This window comes from Mugil cephalus, chromosome 9, assembly GCF_022458985.1.
Source record: "Mugil cephalus isolate CIBA_MC_2020 chromosome 9, CIBA_Mcephalus_1.1, whole genome shotgun sequence".
Classification (NCBI taxonomy): domain Eukaryota; kingdom Metazoa; phylum Chordata; class Actinopteri; order Mugiliformes; family Mugilidae; genus Mugil; species Mugil cephalus.
The window spans coordinates 20,701,643-20,724,482 of record NC_061778.1 but is presented as its reverse complement, the minus strand read 5'-3'; the positions used below and the strand labels follow the sequence as shown (position 1 = coordinate 20,724,482).

The 22,840-nt window shown below is 44.2% G+C and overlaps 2 protein-coding genes across 6 annotated transcripts; one reads left to right on the top strand and one right to left on the bottom strand.

The window, feature by feature from the left end:
• Window positions 1-293: 293 nt before the first annotated feature.
• pcsk7 (proprotein convertase subtilisin/kexin type 7) lies at window positions 294-13,560 on the top strand. 2 transcript variants are annotated; one of them, XM_047594237.1, is made up of 17 exons: window positions 294-415; window positions 1,691-1,994; window positions 2,267-2,509; window positions 2,691-2,825; window positions 3,379-3,544; window positions 3,662-3,752; window positions 3,833-3,887; window positions 4,020-4,158; window positions 4,256-4,356; window positions 6,205-6,372; window positions 7,560-7,664; window positions 7,820-7,922; window positions 10,449-10,605; window positions 10,717-10,811; window positions 10,992-11,097; window positions 11,229-11,346; window positions 12,214-13,560. In XM_047594237.1, exons 2-17 carry the CDS (start codon window positions 1,752-1,754, stop codon window positions 12,490-12,492), a joined length of 2,304 nt encoding a protein of 767 aa, XP_047450193.1. In that variant the 5' UTR covers window positions 294-415; window positions 1,691-1,751; the 3' UTR covers window positions 12,493-13,560. The 2 variants fall into 2 exon arrangements, with proteins under 2 accessions (XP_047450193.1, XP_047450194.1); XM_047594238.1 differs by lacking the exon at window positions 11,229-11,346.
• A 428-nt stretch (window positions 13,561-13,988) lies between these two features.
• tagln (transgelin) lies at window positions 13,989-20,856 on the bottom strand. Of its 4 annotated transcripts, none has more exons than XM_047594241.1 (6): window positions 20,689-20,835; window positions 17,290-17,332; window positions 16,340-16,531; window positions 15,279-15,450; window positions 15,076-15,178; window positions 13,989-14,947 (listed from the first exon to the last, which is right to left on the bottom strand). In XM_047594241.1, exons 2-6 carry the CDS (start codon window positions 17,299-17,301, stop codon window positions 14,809-14,811), a joined length of 618 nt encoding a protein of 205 aa, XP_047450197.1. In that variant the 5' UTR covers window positions 17,302-17,332; window positions 20,689-20,835; the 3' UTR covers window positions 13,989-14,808. The 4 variants fall into 4 exon arrangements, with proteins under 4 accessions (XP_047450197.1, XP_047450196.1, XP_047450199.1 ...); XM_047594240.1 differs by having other exon boundaries at window positions 16,340-16,534; window positions 20,689-20,828; XM_047594243.1 differs by lacking the exon at window positions 17,290-17,332 and having other exon boundaries at window positions 16,340-16,534; window positions 20,689-20,856.
• Between the last annotated feature and the right edge of the window lie 1,984 nt (window positions 20,857-22,840).

Here is a 22,840-nt window from a genome sequence, read left to right as displayed (position 1 = left end):
GCCCTGTGTGTATATTGAATATATACCCAGGACTAAACAGCAGACAGCAATGTGCCAATGTAGCATTTATTTTTCTTAAGAAATTTCAGTTGATTTTTAAACTTTCTTTTAAACAGTCTCCTAATTTACTTGTTGTTATATGGTTTAACGGCTGAGCTAGCACTCCGTGCCGGCTGGGTGCAGAGAAATATATGATATTATTTGGGAAACCAACACAAGGCAACATGTTATGACTGCACCTGTACTTGTCATCAGCCTGGACCAGCCGGGGACGCGCACGACGTCTGCGTCTGATGATATGACGCATCACGCTACACGTCCGGGTTGGGTTACGGAAATAAGATGACAAGCTTAGCGCAGCGTTATTAACGTGAATTTCTCAAGAAACGGAGGGGAAAACCAGTTCAGCGCAAAAGTAAGATATAAGCGTTTAGTTGTCGTAATTTGTCATGGCTGCTTATCCGCACCTTATTTGTTAAAAAATATATACATATGTATATAAAAGGGAAACGATCGTAGTTGGACACAAGCTAACTTGCTATGACAACAACTCGAGTCCCACTTCAGGTTGTGGGTTGTTCCGTGTTGTTTTCAGTGTTAAATAGTTAACTAATTTTGTTGTGAATGTACAAGTCATTTCACAGACGCTGTTCATTGAAAAGACAACCCACGGTTTGCTGAGTTCAGGCCTAAACAACAACAACAACAACAACAACAGCAACAACGGGAAACGTGCTAAACTAGGAGCTAACGATAGCGACGTGCGAGCTGATAAGAGAGCACCAATAAATTAATATGACCCGTGTTACGTGTTGGTGTAGCTTCATCAGAATGGCCGTGGCAACATTTCCACCTTATGTCACGTGTGTCTGATATGATCGTAGATGGTATGTGCTTTTACAATGTGGCTGGCACTTGTTCTGTGTGTTGCTCCGGTGGAATTTGACGTGTGGAAATCCTTTTTGAAGTGTCGCTGTCGCTAATGATCGTTTTCTGTCCACAACTTGTGTGTCAGAGATATGTTGAATTTGTTGGTGTTTTTTCCTTGTGTGACTTTAAGGGAAATAATTTCCGTGAAAGAGTCTTGTTCTGTTTGTTGGTTTTCCCTGTGATCATGTTCGTATTTAATTGAACCCCATTAACTAAGATTCCTTTTCCCTTGTCCCAAATTATGTGACGGCTACGTATCAGAATCAGAAAAGACTTCATGGCAACGTATACTTATACATACAAGGAATTTGCCTTGGTGTTTATAATGTACAACACAATTCACTGTGTGCACTGTGCTACTTCTGAAATGAAAACAGTAAGGGTTTGTGCTCTAGTAACCCCTTAACAGGCTAATCCAGTCACGGTTTGTTTTCATTTTCAGATCAGCACCAAGCTATGGCTGGACTTTAACATTTTATTTCTTTTGGAACCAAAAGCATTTATCTGTGTAAAAATAGCCGACCTGTCTACCTAGATAGCAGTGCAGCTCTGCGTACAGGAACGTTGATGAAACCACTGGGTGAATGAAATGTGCCGTGGCCACAGTTCTTATCTGGCACCCATTTAGTGCGATGTTGCGAATGTGATAAGTTGCCTCTGAATGCAGCACGCGGATGATAACCAACCAGCTACTCGTTCTCAGACCGTCCTCACCAACAAGACCTTCACGTCTCCCTCTCCGGCTTTGTCTCACGTCCAGGTTGCTACTCAGATGAAGAGGGTCTGCCCGGTTTCCCCCGTGTCTCACCCCCTTCCTCGCCATGGCGTCCTATTTTCCCACATTCCTCCTCCTCCTTTTTCTCTCATCCTTTGGCCTCTTGCTTCTCTCTCTCCTGCCCTCCGCCTCTCCTTCGAATCCATTTAAGCCTCCCTCTCAACCTTCGCCTTGGTCGTCACCCTCCTGCGGCCCGGGTCAGTCCTGGGCTGTGCGGCTCTACACTGGCCCACATAATGAAGAAGAAAATGAAGAGATCTCCTCGCACCTAGATGCCATAGCCAACAGGGTAACATACAACAACAACACTTTCTCCGATATCTCTTTTTCTCCACTCATTTGTTCTATCATTTCCTAAAACAATACCCTAAAAAGGGTACCACTTTTCCTCAGCTGGTTAATACCATCAGCGATATTGTTCAGTATTTCTTTTTAGTAGTAGTTCTTTTTTTTAGTTTAGGTTAGATTAGAGTATAAAAAGGTATAATTTGGCCACTTACAGAAGTGTCGTCTCAGTATAAGTTGTAGGCATCATCATCATCAGTGTTGTGTCTGTCGCAGGTAGCGGAGCAGGCCGGGCTGCAGAACCAGGGTCAGATTGGACAGCTGGAAGGCCACTACTTGCTGTGTTCTGTGAAGCCTGGTGATGGGCCCGTCAAAGGTCTGTGGAAACGAGGGCTCCACCCTACTGACGTTCTAGCAGCCCACCCGCACGTCTTGTGGTTCTCCCAGGAGAGATTGCTCAGTCGCTCAAAGAGGTCGGTGGCCTTCAACGACCCCAACTACCCTAAGCAGTGGCACTTGGTGAGTATAGATCCATGTTATCTGTGTTGTCTTAGCTATCTCGCTAACTCACAAAACATGCTAATTGTTACATTTTCCCTGCCGGATAATCAGGATGCATTATGTAATTATGTAATTGCCGGCGTATATTTTATCAAGCCTCAAAAGGGGGTTTACTAACAGACTGTTCTTTTGCTCGCAGCACAATGACGTCAATAAGGGCATGGATATAAACGTGACAGGTGTGTGGGAACACAACATCACTGGCCAGGGAGTCACAGTGGTGGTCGTAGACGATGGAGTGGAACACACCCACCAGGACATTGAGTCCAACTATGTGAGTCAAATCTATTACAGCAGTTCTGTTTTGTGGTCAGTCATTTATTACTGTTCAACTGTTGCCTATGTTGTTGTTTTACTGGGATGATTTAATTTTAATTATAATCAAAAAGTAAAATAATGGCACAGGCCGTGATGAAGTCAAATCTGCATGTGGGCTCTGAAGGGAAGGTGCGTGCATCCATGCAGACTTAAAGCATCCAAAAGTACTGAGGCTTCCCTCACTGGAAGCAGAGCTGTACATGTTTTAGAGCAGAGGAATTTAAGAATCCAAATACACAGCTTGCAGTTGCTAGAAACATACAACAGACCGACCAGAGAAAGCAGTTGCAGAAAAGGCAGAGTGTACTTTTAGTTTTTCAGTTCTCTCATGAGCACAGTGAATGTGCTGAGAAATTCTTGCAACAGTTTTTTAAAACTAAATGTCTTGTGGCATCACTACTGTGTCGGGTGTGAACTGAATCAAAACATTTCCAGCTAAACCAGTTTTTTTCCAACACTAAGTTTAATGAATGTAAACCACATACTCATTTGACTGCTTTTTCTTCCAGAGTCCAGAGGGCAGTTATGACCTAAACTCTAACGACCCAGACCCCATGCCTCACCCAGACGTCCACGGCGACAATCACCACGGGACTCGATGTGCCGGCGAGATTGCAGCAGTTCCAAACAACAGCTTCTGTGCAGTGGGGGTGGCCTATGGCAGCAAGGTGGCAGGTACATACAAGAGATTTCAATTTGCAATCGTTGTTCAAAACTTGGAACATTATTTGCGGTATGCCCTAAGGGAAACGGGTGCCATGAAATGTCTCTCACTTTTTGCCTCCTACACAGGCATCAGAGTCCTGGACGGCCCTCTGACAGACAGCCTGGAGGCCATAGCCTTCAACAAGCACTACCAGGTCAATGACATCTACAGCTGCAGGTAACAAACCCGCGTCGTTTCTCTCAGCATATTAATCTAGTAGTTCTTGGGGTTCTGATTTCGAATGCTTTGTCTTCTAGTTGGGGTCCAGATGATGATGGACGCACTGTGGATGGACCTCATCCCCTGGGCAAGGTGAAAAAGGCGGCGTCTTTACGGCTCTCTTTTTGTCCTGCAGAGGGCGGTAGACGGCAACCGACCAGTTACATGCAGCGGAACGGTGCAGATGAGATTGTGTTTTTCCATGATTTATTTTTCCCTCCACAGGCAGCCCTGCAACACGGGGTGATCGCAGGCAGACGAGGCTTCGGGAGCGTCTTTGTGGTTGCCAGCGGCAACGGAGGTCAATACAATGACAACTGCAACTACGACGGCTACGCGAACTCCATCTATACCATCACAATCGGTAAGGCGCGGAGACTCTCCGGTGTGTTCGTTGTGCGTGTCTCACAGGTCCACTTGTGTTTTGAGTGTACACATAAATACTCATTGTGTTGATGCAGGCGCTGTCGATGAGAACGGCCGGATGCCATTCTACGCTGAGGAGTGTGCGTCCATGCTGGCTGTCACATTCAGCAGCGGGGGCACAAAGCTGAGGAGCATTGTAGGTGTTAAGGAAACAAACACTCACGCCCACGCACACAGACGCAGACACACGGGTCTGGTTCAATGGGTGACCAGACCGGTAAATTCAGGAACAATGGTGCAAGAAAACAGGAAGTCTGTGAGCTACAAGCTGGAAAAAGAATTACAGCTGGTCCAGTCACACTTAACTTGGTTGATTTCGAACCAGCCGTATGCCGGATGCCGTAGCTCATGCAGTGTTCAGATTAAACGATTGGCCAGAAATTGGCTGAAGGTCTTGGTGCGGCTCCAAGCAGACTCTTATGCGGTTTGTGCATTGAAAGCAAGCAGGAAGACCACAGCGATCTGTCATTGTTGAAATGTGAATATAGCAAGAATTCAAAAGCTAAACCACTGCACCTGGTGATGGTGCACTAGCAGATAAAACCCGCAGTTACGCATACAATTCATGTGAGCAAATATTCAAGTGTTAAGCTCTTTTGTTTGTTGAAGCCTTTGTCAATTAAGGTCAGTTCTGTTGTACAAAGGTGCAGCAGTGACACATTCAGTTAGATCCTGTCTTGCAACCTCCAGATACCAGATCTCACAACACTGCATGTAAAGTAATATATCACACGCCACTCTATGGAACAAGTCTAAAACTTAAATTGTCATGACAGCAGTTTGAAAGATTGTAATACAGCAGCTCCAGATCATAACCGATGATGACATTTGTAAGGCCTATATTTGCCTATGTTTTGCGGGCATCACCATGGTAACATAGTTTGTACCAGGGGTGGTGTGTCATCTCCTGGGGGAGAAGAGCTTAGCCAGAATAGAGCTTGTCTCTGGAGATCCACCACAGATCCACCACCTTGTGTCAGGGCCAGTTCCTACCACACAACGTCTGTTAGCATATTTTTGCTTAGAAACCATTCAGAACAGACGTCTAAACAAACGCATGTTATGGGAAAAGGCACGAGAAATCAGAAATTTAGCAAACTTGAAACTTGCTTTGAGGACATTCTGAGGCGCATGGGCCTTGAAGACGTCTGATACGTCTTAAATTAAAAGCTGTGGCTAACTAAAACATGACTTGGGCTTTTAGTTACAGGGTGCTGCGACGTAATGAGAGAGATGCGGTGTCTGAATTGAATACAGTCTCTAATGATCACCTCTGCTGCAGACAGCTGCTGTGAATGACCCTCACCAGACTTCCATGGAAACCTAGCGCAAGCCCAACGCTGTATAGTATCTGGGAAGCTTCTAGATGTTTGAAACAGCTGTTGGAAACGACTCACATGCGCTTTACATGTAAACACAGAGGGCTGGCGGACTGCCGCTAATGTGTGTACCAGCCGGCCACACATTAGGACACGTGACATGTTTGCAGTTTGCCTTGGCCTGTGTCTGTATTTTACTGTCGACTACATCTCATGTATGCACGGTGATGAGAGACATGCCTGTAAAAACAGGATTATAGTGGCCTTTTCTGTTTGATCGCCATTTTTATTGGCATAAGACACTTTACTTTCTTATCTTCTTAAAGCTTTTCAGGGCTTCATAGTCCATTAAGTGTATAAAATAGGGGTGAACTGTGGCTTCCCACGTTAAATATGTCGACGTGACTCCATGACGCTGGCGTCTGAGTAGAGTGCCAGTGTATGCAACAATCCTCCGGGCTCTTGGCTTATCATTTGTTTTGGATATACCCTTCTAGGGGTTGTGCTTGTGCTCACATATAAATGTATGCCTACAGTATGAGTCTATTGATTACAGTTTATGTTTGGGCTCCTTCCAAAGCTGTTACAACCATAGCACTGTTTGTCCTCTGCATAATTCTCCAAGCTGTATTTCCAACACTCGGTCCATCTGCCTGGTTTTGCAGGTGACGTCAGACTGGTCCATGCGGGAGGCGACGGGCTGCACTGAGGGCCACACCGGCACGTCCGCCGCGGCCCCACTGGCGGCAGGAATGGTGGCCCTCATGCTGCAGGTCCGGCCCTGCCTCACCTGGAGGGACGTCCAGCACATCATCGCCTTCACCGCCACCAAAGTAAGCCTCGTCCAAAGTCTTCGCAGCATCAGTCTTTAGTGTATAGAGTAGAGATGTATCGGGCTGATATTTCCGTTTTTTTACTGTTGTCAGTATCGGGCGATACACGGATGTGTTCGGCGATACATATATGTATTTTTTTTTTCTCCTGGCAAGATTGACAGACAGGCGCATCCACAGGCAGCCCTGTACGGCTGGAAACGCTGAGGACCCGTACAGCCCATACATTCTGACACAAAAATTCTTTGAGTTCAAAAAATGTTTATTGTTTTGGTTAAAGAGAGCTTTGTTACCGTTGTGTCATTTTTACCATGTAAAAAGCCGCATTGGCTCCAAATATATTGGCTCTGATCCTGATGTAAAAAAAAAAATGGTATCGGTTTAGATATCGGCCCTAAAATTCCATATCGGTCATTCTCTAGCATAGAGACTGAATGCATGTAACCAGTTGGCAGAGAGAGCTCAGACAGGATACATTTAGACGCCCTTCCCATTCAACCTACTTTCCACCCAGGCTCGTTCGTGCCAGGCAGGTGCCAATCATTCATCTACATGAAGCAGGAGTCGTGTCGAAGCATTTTTGGTCACAACAAAGACATAACACATTTTGCAGTTCTGATTGGTTGTCGGTCTTATCCAATTATGTCCACAGGAACGTTGTAATCTACTCTCGCTGCTAACTGGAAATGACCTAAGAGGCTCCAAGCTGTTTTTGATTTGCGTGGTGTTGCCAGGCTGTTATTTATCTTCATCGGCCATTTCTCCCAGTGGTTCAAACCGACAGTTATTTTCATCATGTATAAATATGTTGGTGATATTTATAAAAACAAATGAAACTGGAAACTTTGAATATCCACCGCTTTGGCTTGTTAAACGACTGTTTCCAAGTTTTGTTAGAAACACATAGTTTCAGCACTAATGACATCACTCTGCAATGTATTTCAGCAGAGAACTGCACAACAAGTTCACTTAATGGTTTTGTATTTGCCTCCAAATGACAGTCATCGATAGGGGAGTAATACTTTGAACATTGTAACAACAAAATAAGAGACATGCAGAGATACCACTCATCTTTGATATTATATATCTATATATAGAGAACCTGTCTCTAACGGCACCTCTAAATCTGACAGTTATCTCTTCCTTTATTTGTTCATCAAACTGTGTCATGGTTTTGGTTTCAACAGTGTGACAACCGTGCAGACTGGAGGAAGAACGGAGCAGGTTTCCATCACAGCCACCAGCACGGCTTCGGTCTCCTCAATGCCTGGAGACTCGTCAATGCGGCCAAGGTACACACATGCAGTAAATACGTAACGAGAGGCCGTTATTTTCTCTAATAATTAAACCACTTATCATTTTCGTAAAAAAAGAAATCATTCTCTCTCGGAAGCACATTTCCATCGCAATTGAGCTGGAGCGCGTGTGTGCTGTGTGTCTGTCTCAGGTGTGGGAATCGGTTTCGTTCCTCGTGTCCTATCAGAGCCCAGTGATAAAGGAGGAAGCGCCCATCCAGACTTATCCCGACGTGCTGATCCGTACCTGGAATGGTAACTCTGTCTGCTTGTATCCTCTCCCACTCTCGGCTCTCTGTTGGACAGTTGCTTGTCGAGTTTAAACACAGAACTAATGTAGCTGTCTCCCTCCTCCCTCACTCCCTCCCTCCCTCCCTCCCTGCGTAGTCCTCGCTCTGTCTGCCTGTCCATATTAGGCAATGTTCTTCTGTCAGTGAGTTCCTTGGTAGAGATTTTTCCTTCTCCTGTTTTTCTTCACCCCCCCCCGCCCTTCATCCATTCCTGCCTTTTACAACTCTCCTCCTAGTTTTTGTTCCTTCTTCACTTTTCACTTCTCACCTCTCCGAGTCCCTCATATTCTGCCGTCTGCGTTTGTAATCTGTCTCGCACACACGCTTTTTCTCATATGCTCACAGTGACCTCATTCCAGCAGAAACATTTCCTTTTTCCTTCGTCTCTTTTCCTCTCCTCCCTCCGTCCGTGTCTTCCCTCTTTTATGGCCTCGTTGCGATCGCAAGCTCAGCCAGAGACAAGTGTGTGTGCGTCCGCGTCCGTATGTGTCCGTGTGTGCGTGTGCGAGGAGATTCGTGCAGCAGGAGTTTCTCAAGGACGAAGCCGCTGCCAGTTGCAGAGTGTGTCTGGCCTTCCTCTCGAAAAGAGATAAATTACATAAGACTGTTGTAGTCCACATTTTGTCTTCATTCAGTCTTGGTGAAATCCCTGACAGGCTATTTGTCACCGACATTGTTCGGATGCCTGTCACGCTGCTCAGTGTTTGTTGTGTTAGTTTCTATGTGTTTTGGCCGCCTCTCTGGTTAATGCACCGCCTCATTTCCATTTTTCTGCCTCCCATGTGAACATCATGTTCACTGATGTGCTCCTGGCGTTGACCTAGTAATGACCTAGTCACTTCCCCCAGGTTCGGTCAGTCCTGTTCAGAGTGAGCGAGTAAAGTTATTTTATGGGAAGATGCCGCGTTTGACATTTGTCTGTGCGTGTACAGTACAGACAACAGTTTCAAGCAAACAAAAGGAAAAACTGTATAGAGCTGAGTAGACTGATTGTAGTTTATTTTTAGCAAAGCTTGCTCACAGTTTAAAATCTCACGCAAAATTTATCGAATAGAACTGGATGGAATGTTTTTTTGGACGAGTATGTTTATGTGTACAAGGAGTTCGACTCTGGGTCCTTTGTACTTAAAAGCTCATCAGTGTTCAGAGCATACATTTGGTAACTGAGGTATGTACCATAAACCCAACATACGACGACTATTTGATATACACATATTGGACAGATGTGTACACAATAGACACAACAAGCAAATAAATGAAAGCAGAACCACAGTGTAAAATGATGATGATGATGAGTGGCACCACCACCGAAATATTTGTACGATTTGAGGTCGTCTTCCTTCAGTTTTATTTGTGAATCTGGAACAAAGTGTTTTGCAGATGTACTCGTCCCCTTTCCGTGTCCCTCAATGCACCCGGCGTAAATTGAGAACATTTTAATGTACAGAATGTCCCTCCATTCCTGGAGATTATTATTTCGTCTGCTCCATTTGGCCGCATGGAGCATTTACCTCGGGCTGTGTGATGGAAATATGTCAGCCACTTGTTAAAAGGTTTGCTGCGGCTGTAAGACCGCTGCAGCCCCAGCATGCTTTGCCTTTCACCAAACTGTAGACAGCTGTCACTGAGTAGCGGCAAAATGGGCTTGTGGGGTAAACACCTGCCTGTCAGCTCCGACAAGCTGTGGACACGAGTCTTAACAATTTGACATCATGTGAAATGTGAACACAATCACAGCGTTCCGGTGAATCAAGTTGGCGTGGTTTGCAGATGTAACTCCTCTTTCATGTAAAACCTGAGATGACTGAGATACAGAAGACACTTTGTTCCACTTCAGGGACAACCAAAACAGTTTTTCTTCCAAAATATGTCTCCCTCTTCGAAGTAAAAATTCTCCTTTCCAAGTTTTGGTTATGGGGAGATGAGTCCTGGAGCGCGGTCTGGACCCCTAACTCACGGCCTCCCCTTCTTCACCTCTGTTTACAGTCCTCCTCCCCTGGTTCCTTTGCATCTCTCCCTGCCCCGCGGACGGTGTGCAGCCCTACATGGTCAGAGAGCACCACGGCTCATTAGCAGTCATAGCCCAGGAAATGCCCAGAAATTACCAGACGCTCGCACTGGGAGGGCGTGCGGTGGTCAGGAAGACTCGCCGATAAAACTTTACTTTAGAGGAAGTGAGGAAGGAAGTTGATGGCCATGTTCGATTTTCTCTGTTGTACGTCGCTTGTCACACTGTGTGTAATAAAATCAGTCACCGCTCAACTAATATCACCATACAACATCTGTAATATAGTTGTAACTCAAATCAAGGGCCATATAATAAGTCTTCTTTCTGCAACAGTCTTAATACCTACGCCATGTTGTCCTTACTCATCCGCCTCAAACTTTGCTGTATCTTTGATTTCATGATGAAACACTTAATCCTGTAGTCTTAAGATAATTTTGTCAATCACCCATATTCACACATTCTCGTTTCCCTCTTCTCCCTCAGTCTCTGCCGCCGACCTGAAACAGTCTGGGATGGAGACGCTGGAGCACGTGGCCGTTACCGTGACAATAACGCACCCATGCCGTGGCAACGTGGAGATAGTGTTGGAGTGTCCCAGCGGCATGACATCAGTCATCGGGGCTCGCCGCGCCACCGACAAGTATACACACACATTTTACAGTTAAACGTAGCCGGGCTTGTGGTATATTTTGAATATTTTAATTTGAAGTGCAGTTGAGTGAAGTTTGTGTATGTGGTACTGTGCACACAGTGACCCTGCGGGATACCAGGATTGGACTTTCTCCACTGTACGCTGCTGGGGCGAGAGAGCCAAAGGCCAGTACACACTCAGGATATCTGATCACAGTAAGATACTGACACACACACACACACACACACACACACACACACTTACTTACATGTCAGGTGCTGTGAAGTGTCAGCACAGTGATGGGAATTCCAATAAGGACAAACATACACTACTCTTGTCTGTGTTTTTGTTGCTTCCTCATGATTTGTGCTCCTCACGCCACTCGTTTTCTGTAGAACAGTCAACATATGATCAGTGTGCCGCTGCGGGGGTGCTGAAGGAGTGGAAGTTGACCCTCTACGGTTCATCTATGACATTCAGCGAGGTCAAGGAAAGACAGAGGTAAAGACTCGATGCTCAGGCTCATTCTTGTAATCGTTTCAAACCTCCAAGTGGATGCAGTGATAACGATTGGATGAGTGCTTTGACTGAGGGATGTTCTGTAAGCTGATTGGCTGTGCATTGATTGACAGGCTGGTGGAGGAGGCTATGAGTGGCAAGTACCTGGACAGCAACTACTCACTGCCATGCCACCCAGGCCTGGATATTCCACCAGACATCATCAGCCCCTTCAGCTCTAACAACCTCAAGGTAAACACGGCCTCGCACACTCGAACTCATACCTCTGATTGGCCGTCTGTGGCTCCTTGTATGATATTAAGATAGTTTGCGTTGCCATGCGACAGAATTTCAGCTTCTTGCTAACTAATAATTGCTCAATTAGACACTAATGGGTGCTTTTTCAATCAACCCGGCTGTGATTCACCTCAGCAGAAAGTTCATTCCATTTAGTTAAAATTGGCCCAAAACTTAAAAAACTAAAAACAAAAAAAAAAAAAAACTACACTCTGAGACACCCTGGGTTAACAAAACTTAAGACAGGATGGAACAATAAAATTTGTTCACATCTTTCCATACATTCTTGATTCTCGCACCCCTTGGCTGTAGATGAAGATGGACATGTCTTCCATCCATGATGTCGCCCATGAAAGAGCAGTTTTCAGGCTCGGTGCGGGTGGCACCAGTTGTCACCAGCTTGGTAGTTCCTTGCTTCACCTAAGTCCTGGCTAATTCAAAATTAGACAATCAGGTGCAGCATGAGTGGAGGTTCGCCAGATGGGAGATTTGTGAGGTCATCCATCTGTCACTCACGGTGGCCACTCCCTTAATAATGCAGAAATATAAGCCTTAATATGATTTATACACTTGAGTTGTATTAAATATCCACCAAATCTGCACAGTTGAATGAATGAATGAATGAATGAATGAGGATATTGGCTTAACAGATATTTTATCTGGTCATTTTAACATGGAGGTCTATGAGGATTGACTCGTTTTTGGAGCCAGGCCCCAAGTGGCCATTTTATGAACTGCAGTTGTTTGCATTTCCCCAGAGTCGGCCACTCGCTCACACTTCATCTGTAATTGACCTCCTATGTTTCTCTGATTCCTCTCCAGCTCCTGCTGTTGGTGGGCTGCTTCGCTCTCTTCTGGTCCCTCTACTACACACTGGAGGTCATGCTGGCTCACCGAAACCTCAGCGACCTTTTGTGCCTGCCCAGTAGGCGAGGTGATCACAGAGCCAAGAGGGGCCGCCGTGGGAGAGCAATGCAGGAGGCATTGTTAGAAGCGGAGGTGGGCAGTGAAGAAGAGGAGCAGGACTCGGGGATTGGGTTGCAGACGGTGCTTGATCTTGAAGTCAAGGTGCCGCTCATCTCTGATCGGCCGGCGACATAGCACTGAGCCCGACATTGGCTTAAAAACCCTCTCGCCGTATTTGCTCATGGGACATCTCAGGCTTTCCCCCTCATCTCCGCAGTCGCACACCCAGCCTCCCAGCCCACTTCTGATCCCACTCAACCTCCATCAGTGGAGGTGGGGAGTCAGAGTGGACTGCAGATGAACTTGAATGACGAGTGAATTGTTGAACCTTCTCTGCATTCTCCAGATAAGTGACCTTGTATGTGTTTGCGCTGTGACAATGTGTGTTGTTGTGTCTCTTTACAAATGTGTGCACAAGGAAACAAAAAAAACAGGGCATTTTCCAAAATTAGAATGTTTTGTCTGCTGTGAAAGTCAGAATTCACAGTTGCTTGCTCTAGATTAAGTGTCAGACTTGATCTGCACCTAACAGGGACCTAACTGGGTTTAATGCCCCCAAAAAACTGCACATGTGAAGGTGTTGAACTGCGTCCTGGCACATGTATGTGCATAAGATGTGCACCCAAAGAAGAACTGACAATACAAATTGATAGAATGCACTTTCCAGGAAAAAAAAATAGTCATGTGAACTCCAGGAAACTATGAAACTACTGTACGTCTGTGTGTGTGCGTGAGAGTGTGTGCGTGCGTGTGTATGCCCTGTGTGATGACGTGTGGTTGTGTTTGGTCTTCCATGCAAAAGTGGCCTAAATGTGAGCTTTCAGGTGGGTATGGATGTATTTTATAATAGATGTATTTTCTAAGGGGTTATTTTATGCATTTCATTTTTTAAATCTGTGGCTACTTTCCGTGGGTTATCAAGGAATCACTGACATAAACTTGAACAGGTATTTTCAAGTGTGGGATTTGCAAATGTTCTTTTTTTTTTAAAAAATTAAAGTATAATATATACTGTACACAGTGTGTGCCTGCTCAACAGATATATGCCGGCTGTATTAAAGGATTTCTACAGTGTTTTTAAGAATGTAATAAAGAGCTCTAATTTTTTTATGTAAACGATTGTTTGGAGTGAAGATGGAAACTGTGTTTTGCTGTGCAAGTCACAGGTGTTGTGAAGGACAATAAAAGACGATGTTGATGGAATATCCTTGTCTTGGACTGCTCTTTACTCAATGTTAAAATATTTTGTAAATGCTAAATACTCTCAGTGGCCTCATGCTTTCATTACACCTTTGCATCTCCCTGATTGAATTATCTGCTCGTTAGCTTACTAAACTATTAGATACCACCAGTTGTTTTACAGCAATGTCTCCTCTACTTATGGCTGATGTTAGCATTTGAATGGTGAGTACTTTGTGTGCAGTACTTCCAATGTCCAACCTAACAAGATCCATTTCAATGTAACGTACCTCATGGCTGCATGGCTACAAAAACAGAAAAATCACACAAGTGGCTAGCTATACCCTTTTTGGAACAGCATCAGATCCCATGAAGGTAGATGGCTGGATTCCACTTTAAAGAAATGTTCACATTTTTCACATGCTGTAATAGTAAATACATTGGACCTTGGCTGATTTTGCGTGATGGTCATCCATCATTTTATTCACATCTTCATTGTTCAGGACTTCGGCTACTTATCTTTAACCTTCTCGTTTCTCAACATGACCAAACCGAAACACTCACATACCCATAATCACGAAGTCATTTCAGATGTGTAATTCAAAGTCATCATTTAATAAGACAATGTACAAAAATATTGGCGCTGATACAGCAGGCATAGCACTGTGGGAAGTGGTAGATGCTGAACAATGTCATAGTAAACAGAAAAAACTGTTGGTACACAGTAGCTGTGCTTGTCAATTTGGAAAGAATGTCACTTCTGCAACTTGTGTAAACAAAATTTAAGCCCAGTATTCATTTCTGAAATCTAGGAAACAGATGTAAGTATTTCATCTGTCATGCATCAGAGATGACTGTGATCAATTGCTGGTGTCAATGAGAGTGGTTTCTTAAACTTTGGTAAAATAAAAGTATATATCAACTTTCGGTATGTGATCTCTCTGATTTGGTTTACCTCCATTGCAACTCTTTGGTCATTTTTACGATAACTCAAACAATCAGTTAGAACTGGTCGTAACTGCAGGCGGAAGACAAAGCATGGTGAGCTCTGCGATAAGTACCGGTACAAGCAGGTAAAGAAGGGGTTAAAGGCAAGTGTTAAGACTTGAGAGGGAATTTAGCTCTTGGGAAACTCCTAATTTCTAAAGCAAAGAGGGGAGATGTAGTGGACCAGTTAAACATTTACAGGCTCCAAGCAGGTTTAAGGGGCATCCCGGGCTTTGGGTGGAAGGGGCAGCTGAAGAGGTTTCGGATACTGGTGGCTCAGTGATTTTACATGATCTGTCTGGGTCTTCCATAGCTCATGCCCTCCTGGCTGGCTCCCTTGTTGGAGCCCATCTGTAACCCAATCACATTTTTGCCCGCCTTTATCTGGTCATCGCTGAACTCTCGCTTGTTCTCCTGTGCTTTCCTGAAACATAACATTGAAAACGTCATTAAAAAAAGATGAAAATAACACTATAGTCAAGTGTTTCTGTTGTGTTATTCTTGCTTGAGTCAGTGTGTAAAGATGTGCTGGCTGTATTTTATAGGACTCACTTGAAGAACCAGTTAGGGTCTCCATTGTATGTGCCTTCCTCCTTGGTGATGGCCAAGCTGCCCAGGGCTGACAGGGTTCTCTGCACTGCTGCCAGGTCCTTACCTGTCCCCACACAGATATCAGTCAACCCACACAACCAAAGTGTTTAGATCCAATTTTTCATCATTAAATGCTGGAATAAAGAACATAAAACCTCTCTGACCTTCCCACAGGTCCACAGTCTGGAACATGTCAGTCTTGGTGACCCCATACTTCTCTGCAGCGTTGAGAAACTGGGCAATCTGCTCCATCTGCTTGAAGGCCATGGGCGAGCTCTGGATCTTCTTCACTGGTTTGTCTCCGGGGAACAGGGTGTTGATTAGCTCACTCAGAATCTGGGGAAGCGAGATGAAGCAGGAGAAGGGTCCGTGAATGTTTCGGTCATTGCAATTTCCGTTCAGAAAAAGATATTAAAAAACAAAAAATGAGTGGTTATTTTATTTTCATTTAAAAATTCAAATGCATTGAAATTCAAGTCATTTTTCTTTATCATGGTTGAGAATGGATAAACAAAAATAAAAAAAAGGTCTATTTTCATTTTCTAAATAAAATTATTGAAGACAGAGGAAGAAAAAAGGCGCCCGTTTTTTCATATTTGCAACCGGAAGTTGCCGTTTTCAAAGTAAGAGCACGTACGAGGACGGACTGTGTTTCTAGCCAGAGCGCCCAAATACATGACTTCTGTTTCCCTAGCCCAGACTAAGATGTCTTTGGAGCCTAACTCTGACGTGGTTTTTGACATGGCAAAACAAGCCTTGACCTCTGCAGAAATCTCTGCACGCATATCAGAGTAATGTTAGCTAGTATCCCCTAAATATATGTAGTTATTTTTAGTTTTTGCTAAAAATATGCAGCTCAGTTTCCACGTCGTCTTCCTGAGACACACCTTTTCTATTGTTTCAAAAAATAATTTACCTGATCTATGCCCATCACCTTCTGTTACATCATACGTCCTCTTACTTTGAAAACGACAACTTCCGGTGGCACAATATAAAAAAACGGGCGCTTTTTTTTTGTTTCTGTTTCTAACGATTTTATTTTTTTGTTGTTTTTAGAAACAGAAGCTTAAAAGTTTTGTTTATCCAATCTAAAGTAAATTGCAATTTTAATTTTTTAATTTTAAAATGAAACTCAATGAACCACTCATTTTAAAAGCCTTTTTTGAGTGGAAACGTAACATGGAATCAAGCGTAAACATTAATCTTAAACAGTCCGTGCACTCACGCATCCATCCTTCAGCCAGGCCTGGAAGCCCAGTTTGCCAGGCTCCGGCCTTCCCACTCCAGAGCCACACTGACGGTTGATCCACTCCACCAGGATCTGCTCCAGCTCAGGGTCGTACTTGCTGTCGATCTTATCCTGGACCTGCCGGCTCATGCCGTAGGATGGACCTTTGTTAGCCATGCCAACTGGTGCCTGCTGCAAGACGGATAGACAGAGAGGGGGGGGTAAGAAGTAAGTACGAGGTGAGGCAGTGCTTCTGAGAAAACAATTTCTAGACATGAAACTTTTTTTTTTTCTTTATTGTCTTTGAAGGAGTCAGTGTGGTGACAGCTTAGCTTTCATTGGTGATATTCTTACCTGCCATCTTTTCTATGCCTTCAGTGTATATATATATATTCACAAAAATGTTACATGTACTGTGGCACACCACTATCCAAAATGGCTCATACAAACAACAGCAAGCAAAATCTCATTCCACTCTAAACATAAAGATTTACTCATGGACAAACAAACAAAAAGGGACTCCTTCCATACTGTATATATACCGTATCCAATATACACCTGTACAAACATTGATGACATGCAGGTCAGAAGCGTGTACTTAAGCTCAGCTCTCAGTTCAAATACGCCTCTCAGAACGGTAGCGTTAACAGCATTGTGTCTCCTAATGCACACCATTTACCCCTGTCAGGACGCACTGTTTGTCCCAGACTAAATGGTGTACAGTGGGAGCTCTATACCAGCCAGTGGAGTTTTGCATATATTCCCCTTTTATGCACACACGCACACACTCGTCGACTCCTCCCTCTTGGCTTGTGTTCTCCGTCGACGCATACACACTAGCACACCAGCCAGCTCTTTTTTTTCCCCCAGTTTTTTGTCTCCGTATTGCCATTGGGCCAACAGCCAAGTGCAAATCTCATATCAAAGTGCTGTCTGCACCATCCAACCTTTGTTGCCATCTTGATGTCAGGTCACGTCAACTTCCTGTTCCTGGGGGGGTTCAAAGTTAAGATGTTAAAGGTGAAACCCGGGGAGCTGGCCGAAGGGGATCTTGGATCGCTGTTGCACAAGTCCTAGTCTGTCTGTCAAGTCTGTCTTTGCATTCTTCCGACCGGCTGTAAGTTTAAATTCATAACCTGATAGAACATGAAGCTGGGCCAAGACTCACATGGTGTGTTTATGTTTCAAAGAAATCCAAATGGACGCTATTTAGACTAGAGAGCACGCAGATGTGGAGCTCATACCTAAGAATGTCTCGCCTAATTTTCCTTTCCTTTTTTCTTGATTTGTTTCATTTCCCCTATAACAGATTTGAAAGTGTTAAAGACTTAAAGCTGCAGTGAGATATTAGCTCACTAACTTCTAACCAATGTAAATGGAGTTGAGTTTTTATTGCATTATTCATTTCAGTTTATTTCGTTTTAGCTACATTATTGGTCTCTAGCCACTCCAGGAGGGGAAACTGTGGTTGTATGGTCACAGAATGCTCCCCTATGTTCACCTGCTTAGTTTTCTTAGACAGGTAGCTGGAAACCACCTGATGACAGTTTTGCGAGTGAGTAAAAGAAGTTTTAAGCTGTAAAAGAACATGTCGAACAAGTCATTTGATCCACTGCTAAAATAAAGACACTGTCCGTGAGTTCTTTAGGTACTTTTCCACACACTTTTGTGCTTTTACTTATGTACTTTCCACTCACTAGTCAGTTCGAGTGCAGTGCGTACCATTGTAGGCTGCCTCTTTTTTTGCCTTGCTGTACTTTTCTTTTTATATGCTGCATGTCTGAGTGCCAGAGACGTTAATGGATTCCTGCCCAGAGCGTCCGCAGCGTGTTACCACCGAGCCCCGTTTAATATTCTTTGCATTCCCAGTGGTGCTTTTCCAGACCACAAAAAACCAAACACACATGCTGGGCAACACGCTCACTTACATACAACCACAAGTTCAGATACTGTATTTCATCTTCCTCTCCCTCTCTCTCTCTCTATATATCTCTATCGCTCTCCTCTTTGGCAGTGTCTCAGTACCTCTTGTTCTACTTCATCTGCATGCGTCATTATATAATCATTATTACAGAGTAATGTTTGTCTGGTATGCTCTTAACTTGTCCTTTTTTCCATTGGCCTCCAGTTCTTCAGCCCTATAAACTGCGCTCTGGACCACAATTGCAAATCACGCACACAACGGTCTTTGTAGGGAAAGAAATAGAAATTGTGTTCACCACATTGTGAGAAGAGAAGAGAAGAGAAGAGAAGAGAAGAGAAGAGAAGAGAAGAGAAGAGAAGAGAAGAGAAGAAGTCCGTTGCATGACAACCATGAAAAGATCACATAATATTTTTGTTGGTTAACTAAGTCCGTTAGGACCTGGCCTCTATTTTGGCTATTTATGCGTATCCAGGGACATACATGTTATGCTTGGGTCCCGGCCCAGACCCAATAACTCAGGATTATCTGCTGAACGAGCTTCTGTGCCTCATGGCCACGTCTCCTTAAATATTTAAGGCGGCTCACTTCACCTACAGTATGGAAAACCCATTATTATAATTTGCATGAGGCTGAGTTTTCTGTTAGTAGGCCTTTGAGGAAGAACTGTCTGTCAAGCAAATGATGCGTGTTTGCTGCCATTTCTATCGTCCTTATTGCTATTACTAACTCTGTGCTGTAGGGGAATAGAGGGCATCAAATAGTTCCAAGGTTTAGTTTTGAGAACAATAAAACAAAAAGAATGAAACAGAAAAGGCCGAAAGACACTGAGCAAAAGTGAGCTTCCTCTCAAAAGTCCCAAAGTTCTATATCCCAGCAGCATGACCTCATCACCTCCGTCCCTTCATTCCTCCCTCTGTGTCACTTGTGTTTTTCCTGCTCTGTTTCTCTATTGCCATGGTAAAGCTGCCTAATGCCAGGACAGGAAACCAGTGTGAGGGCTGCGGCGACTGTGGCAGCCTGAAGGGACGTGGAGTCACGCAGCTCTGCCTCCTCTGCAGTTAACCAGCGAACCACCGTATAATGGTTCGGTATGGATAAGCTGTGTGGGACTTGTCTAAATAGCGCTCACTTTATTCCTCCGTGTGAGCTTGTTAGAGGCCAGGGTTCAAGTGTGAGGAAGACAAATTGTGGCTACATGAGACATGTAACTGGGTTCAGCTCGGCGGTGTGAGTTGAGTCATCTAGTGGAGGGATGTCGTCCCGGTTAGTGGACACACTGCTCGTTGATTCTGTCTTCAGAGCTTTTTGTTACAGGTTTATGCCAGCTGCTCAGAAAAAAAAATATATATATATACTGCTTTTCTTTGACCTGCCAGACTTTTATGAGAACAGAACGCGTTTTCTAAAATCGCTGCCAAGGCCCGTCGTGGTTCTGATTATTCAGACAAACCACCATGTCTGAGCTGAGCTGATGCGTTTTTTCCTGATGTGCAGATAGAGCCGTGCCCCAGATGAGACCCTGCACACAGATGTGCTTTGGTTCCAGTCTTTTTAATCCACCGTGCCTCGGCTGTGTTTATATATACCGCCGCGGGATTGACAGTGCTGATAGTGTTATCTGTTCCTGTCGCTGCTGTTCAGTAACTAAACTGGCCACTGGCACGTCCCCTCTGCTACTGGTGGCCTGCTTTTACTGGAATCTCTGGGTGCGCTGCCATCTTTAATGATTTGCTAGTTATCTGCAGCCCAAACACTGCGCTAGTTGTCTAGCGTGCTCGTAAAACAGATGGAAAGTTCATAAATGTGTAAACGCGTGTGGAAACTAAATGAGACTTTATTGCTCCGTGAGTCCTCCTGTATTAAAAATATATATATATATATATATAAATTGTAATCACGTCATGACTTGCTGATGCTCCCAAAACCCATGTATGGCATGTAGGTGTTGCACTGACGCGGATGTGCAACACTTTAACACTTTGTTCTCTCTTTGCTTCTCCTCCCCTTGCTTTGCATGGAAAATATATGACAGTTGAACCACACATTAAAGATCTGGAGAGAGGACCATCCTTGGATACATGTGAAAACAGGAGTAATTATAAAGATATTAAATCGCGCATAGTTTTTCCTCACAAACAGGTACAGTAACATAGATGATATGATGCCTGTGCAATCCACAGAAACTTTTAGAAACTTTTGATGCTCTGTCGAGGCGCCTTTAACCGCTGTTTAATTCACAGTTTAGTCCAGATGTTCCACACATTTCCCTGCTGCGACTTCTGGATGTCCGCATCTCGCCCTCGCTCAAAAACCTTTTAATAAGGAGTTTAGGAAGGCCTCGTAAGACATGACGTCACTTTGCCTCGCTGACCGCTCCAGTATCTGGGAGCTTTGTCCTGTAATAAAAGAAAAGTATACTCACTGTGTGAAGGAATAGGTGAGTTCTCTGCTGGCCACCGGTGCAGTGTGTGGGGTGAGTGGGGATGCTTGACTGAGTGTTTGTATATGCCTCGCAGGGACCTCCCTCCCAAAAACGCCGGCTTAAAAGGAGCAAATGGGGCAAGATGACTTCACTATAGTCTGCCGAGAGAGACGGGGAGAGGGAGGGAGGGAGGGAGGGTGTGTGAGGGAGAAGTGGGAGGGGGAGCGAAGGGGAAGGAAAAAAGGAAACTTCATCCTTAAAAGGGCATGGCCTTTCAGCAGCTCCCTCTCCCCGCCCGTTGCGTCTCTTTCCCCTCACGTCTAGTTAAATCGCCCAGCCTTATTTGGGTAGAGCTGTTCCACGCGGAGCAGGGAGACTGCGGCTTCGGTTTGGTCAGCAGGAATTCTCCAAATACTTTCACCACATCCCTCCTCATTCTGAGTGGCTCAGAGATGACCGGGGAGAGGATAGAGACTGGGAGGAGGGAGGGAGATGGTGCTGTACAGGAAAAAAGAAATGGTTGCAATAAAGCAATAAAGGGGATAAAGGCGTTGGTCCTGTAACATAGAGAAAGAATGAAGTCGAGACTGAATGAGGAGGAGGAGGAGAGGAGGAGGATGTCAATGATGAGGTGTAGCACGGTCATCATTAATCAGACAGAGAACTCCATGTAAGTCTAAGCGTCACCACTTCTGACATTTCCATCATTTCTTCTCCAAACACTTTTTGGCTCCACTCTCCTGCTGTAGGACGTATGCTCACAAGTGTCCCCCTGTGGAAAGTCTAAAATTGGATAGATCCCTCTCATGATGAGTAACGCTTGTATATGTTACCGTCCGTACTTACACATGCAAGTGGAATTCATATAGACAAAGCATCAGTCTCAGGAGCAGGTCTCCCCGACTGTTTAGCAACAACATCCACATCCACTGTGCGCTCGTAAATCTTTTGCGCATTTTTATTTTATTTTTTTTTACGCCGTGTGCACGAAGTAAATGAAACAACTTCAAGTGACACTTTGGGGGGGAAAAAAACAACAAAAGAATAAATTAAAATTTGATTAAGATTTTGGTAGATCTGTCTCTACAACTCCAGCTGTGTGATATTCTAGTTTTATAGCTGTGGCCATCCCATTTAATCCTCCATCAGCTGTACAAGAGCAGAGCCAGATGTTTCTGCGCAGCACCCTCTCATCTCTTTTATTGGGTGTGTATTGATAGACAGAGCCATAACCAAGTCTGAGGAACGTAAAAATTTCCACATAAAAACAAACAAGGGAATCAAACAGATTTACAATGCGCGTAGCTACACATGAATGTATATCCTATATATGCTTCAGAATGCTTCAATATTCACCTTTATTAGTAATTTAACATAATTTTCATGCTATTATTATTATCACTCGTTATTTTGTTTTTCGTTATATTTTATTGATTCCACATGGGGATTTTTTTTTTTTTTTTTTGCATTTGACTCATCTATTAGTACTGTACACTGTACATCTGGTGAGCAGTTTGGGGGTTATGTTCTTGATCAAACCACGTCAGCCATGCATGTAGGGTGAGTGTCACGCTGAGTCAAACTATTCTCTCTAAACCAAAGTTGATTCTTGAGGCTTGTTTTGCATGTTGAGAAATACCTTCAGTCTCTTCCTGAACCTCTCCTGAAGAGAACGGCCACACGTGGTAATTCATGTATTTTTTATGTAACGGAGCCTGTTCGCCTTTTTTTTTTTTTTTTTTTTTTTTTCTTCGGATGTCCTAAATACAAGCTAAAACAAAAGCAACTGGAGATTTTCAGACCACGACCTAAACGCCACACTAGTCTCTTAGGACCTGACAGTGACGCATCCCCAAGAAAACAAGTTCACTTGCCCTTTTACCAAACTGACGATCCACTCCTAATGCCTTTGCTCTCTCTCTCTGATGGATTTGTTTTGTTATTATAGATTTATTAAGAGTGCAGCTTCCAAATGCTAATACCATACTTGGAGTCAACTCACGGTGATGAACACTGTGATGACGGAGATAATTAAGGAATCTCTAACAACTGTTACCTATAATCAGTTATCCAGTTACTTTTGAGCCCCTGAAAATAGAGGACTGTGTAAAAAAAGTGTCATCAACTTTGTATATGGATCCCGTCAGAGGTT

Coding starts and splice junctions, on each gene's coding strand:
- pcsk7 (XM_047594237.1), top strand. CDS start 1,752: ATGGCGTCCTATTTTCCCACATTCCTCCTCCTCCTTTTTCTCTCATCC. Junction 4,159..4,255: donor CATCTATACCATCACAATCG/GTAAGGCGCGGA, acceptor GTGTTGATGCAG/GCGCTGTCGATGAGAACGGC. Junction 11,098..11,228: donor GAGGTCAAGGAAAGACAGAG/GTAAAGACTCGA, acceptor ATTGATTGACAG/GCTGGTGGAGGAGGCTATGA.
- tagln (XM_047594240.1), bottom strand. Junction 15,179..15,278: donor GACTGTGGACCTGTGGGAAG/GTCAGAGAGGTT, acceptor GTGTGGGGACAG/GTAAGGACCTGGCAGCAGTG. Junction 14,948..15,075: donor GACCCTAACTGGTTCTTCAA/GTGAGTCCTATA, acceptor GTTATGTTTCAG/GAAAGCACAGGAGAACAAGC.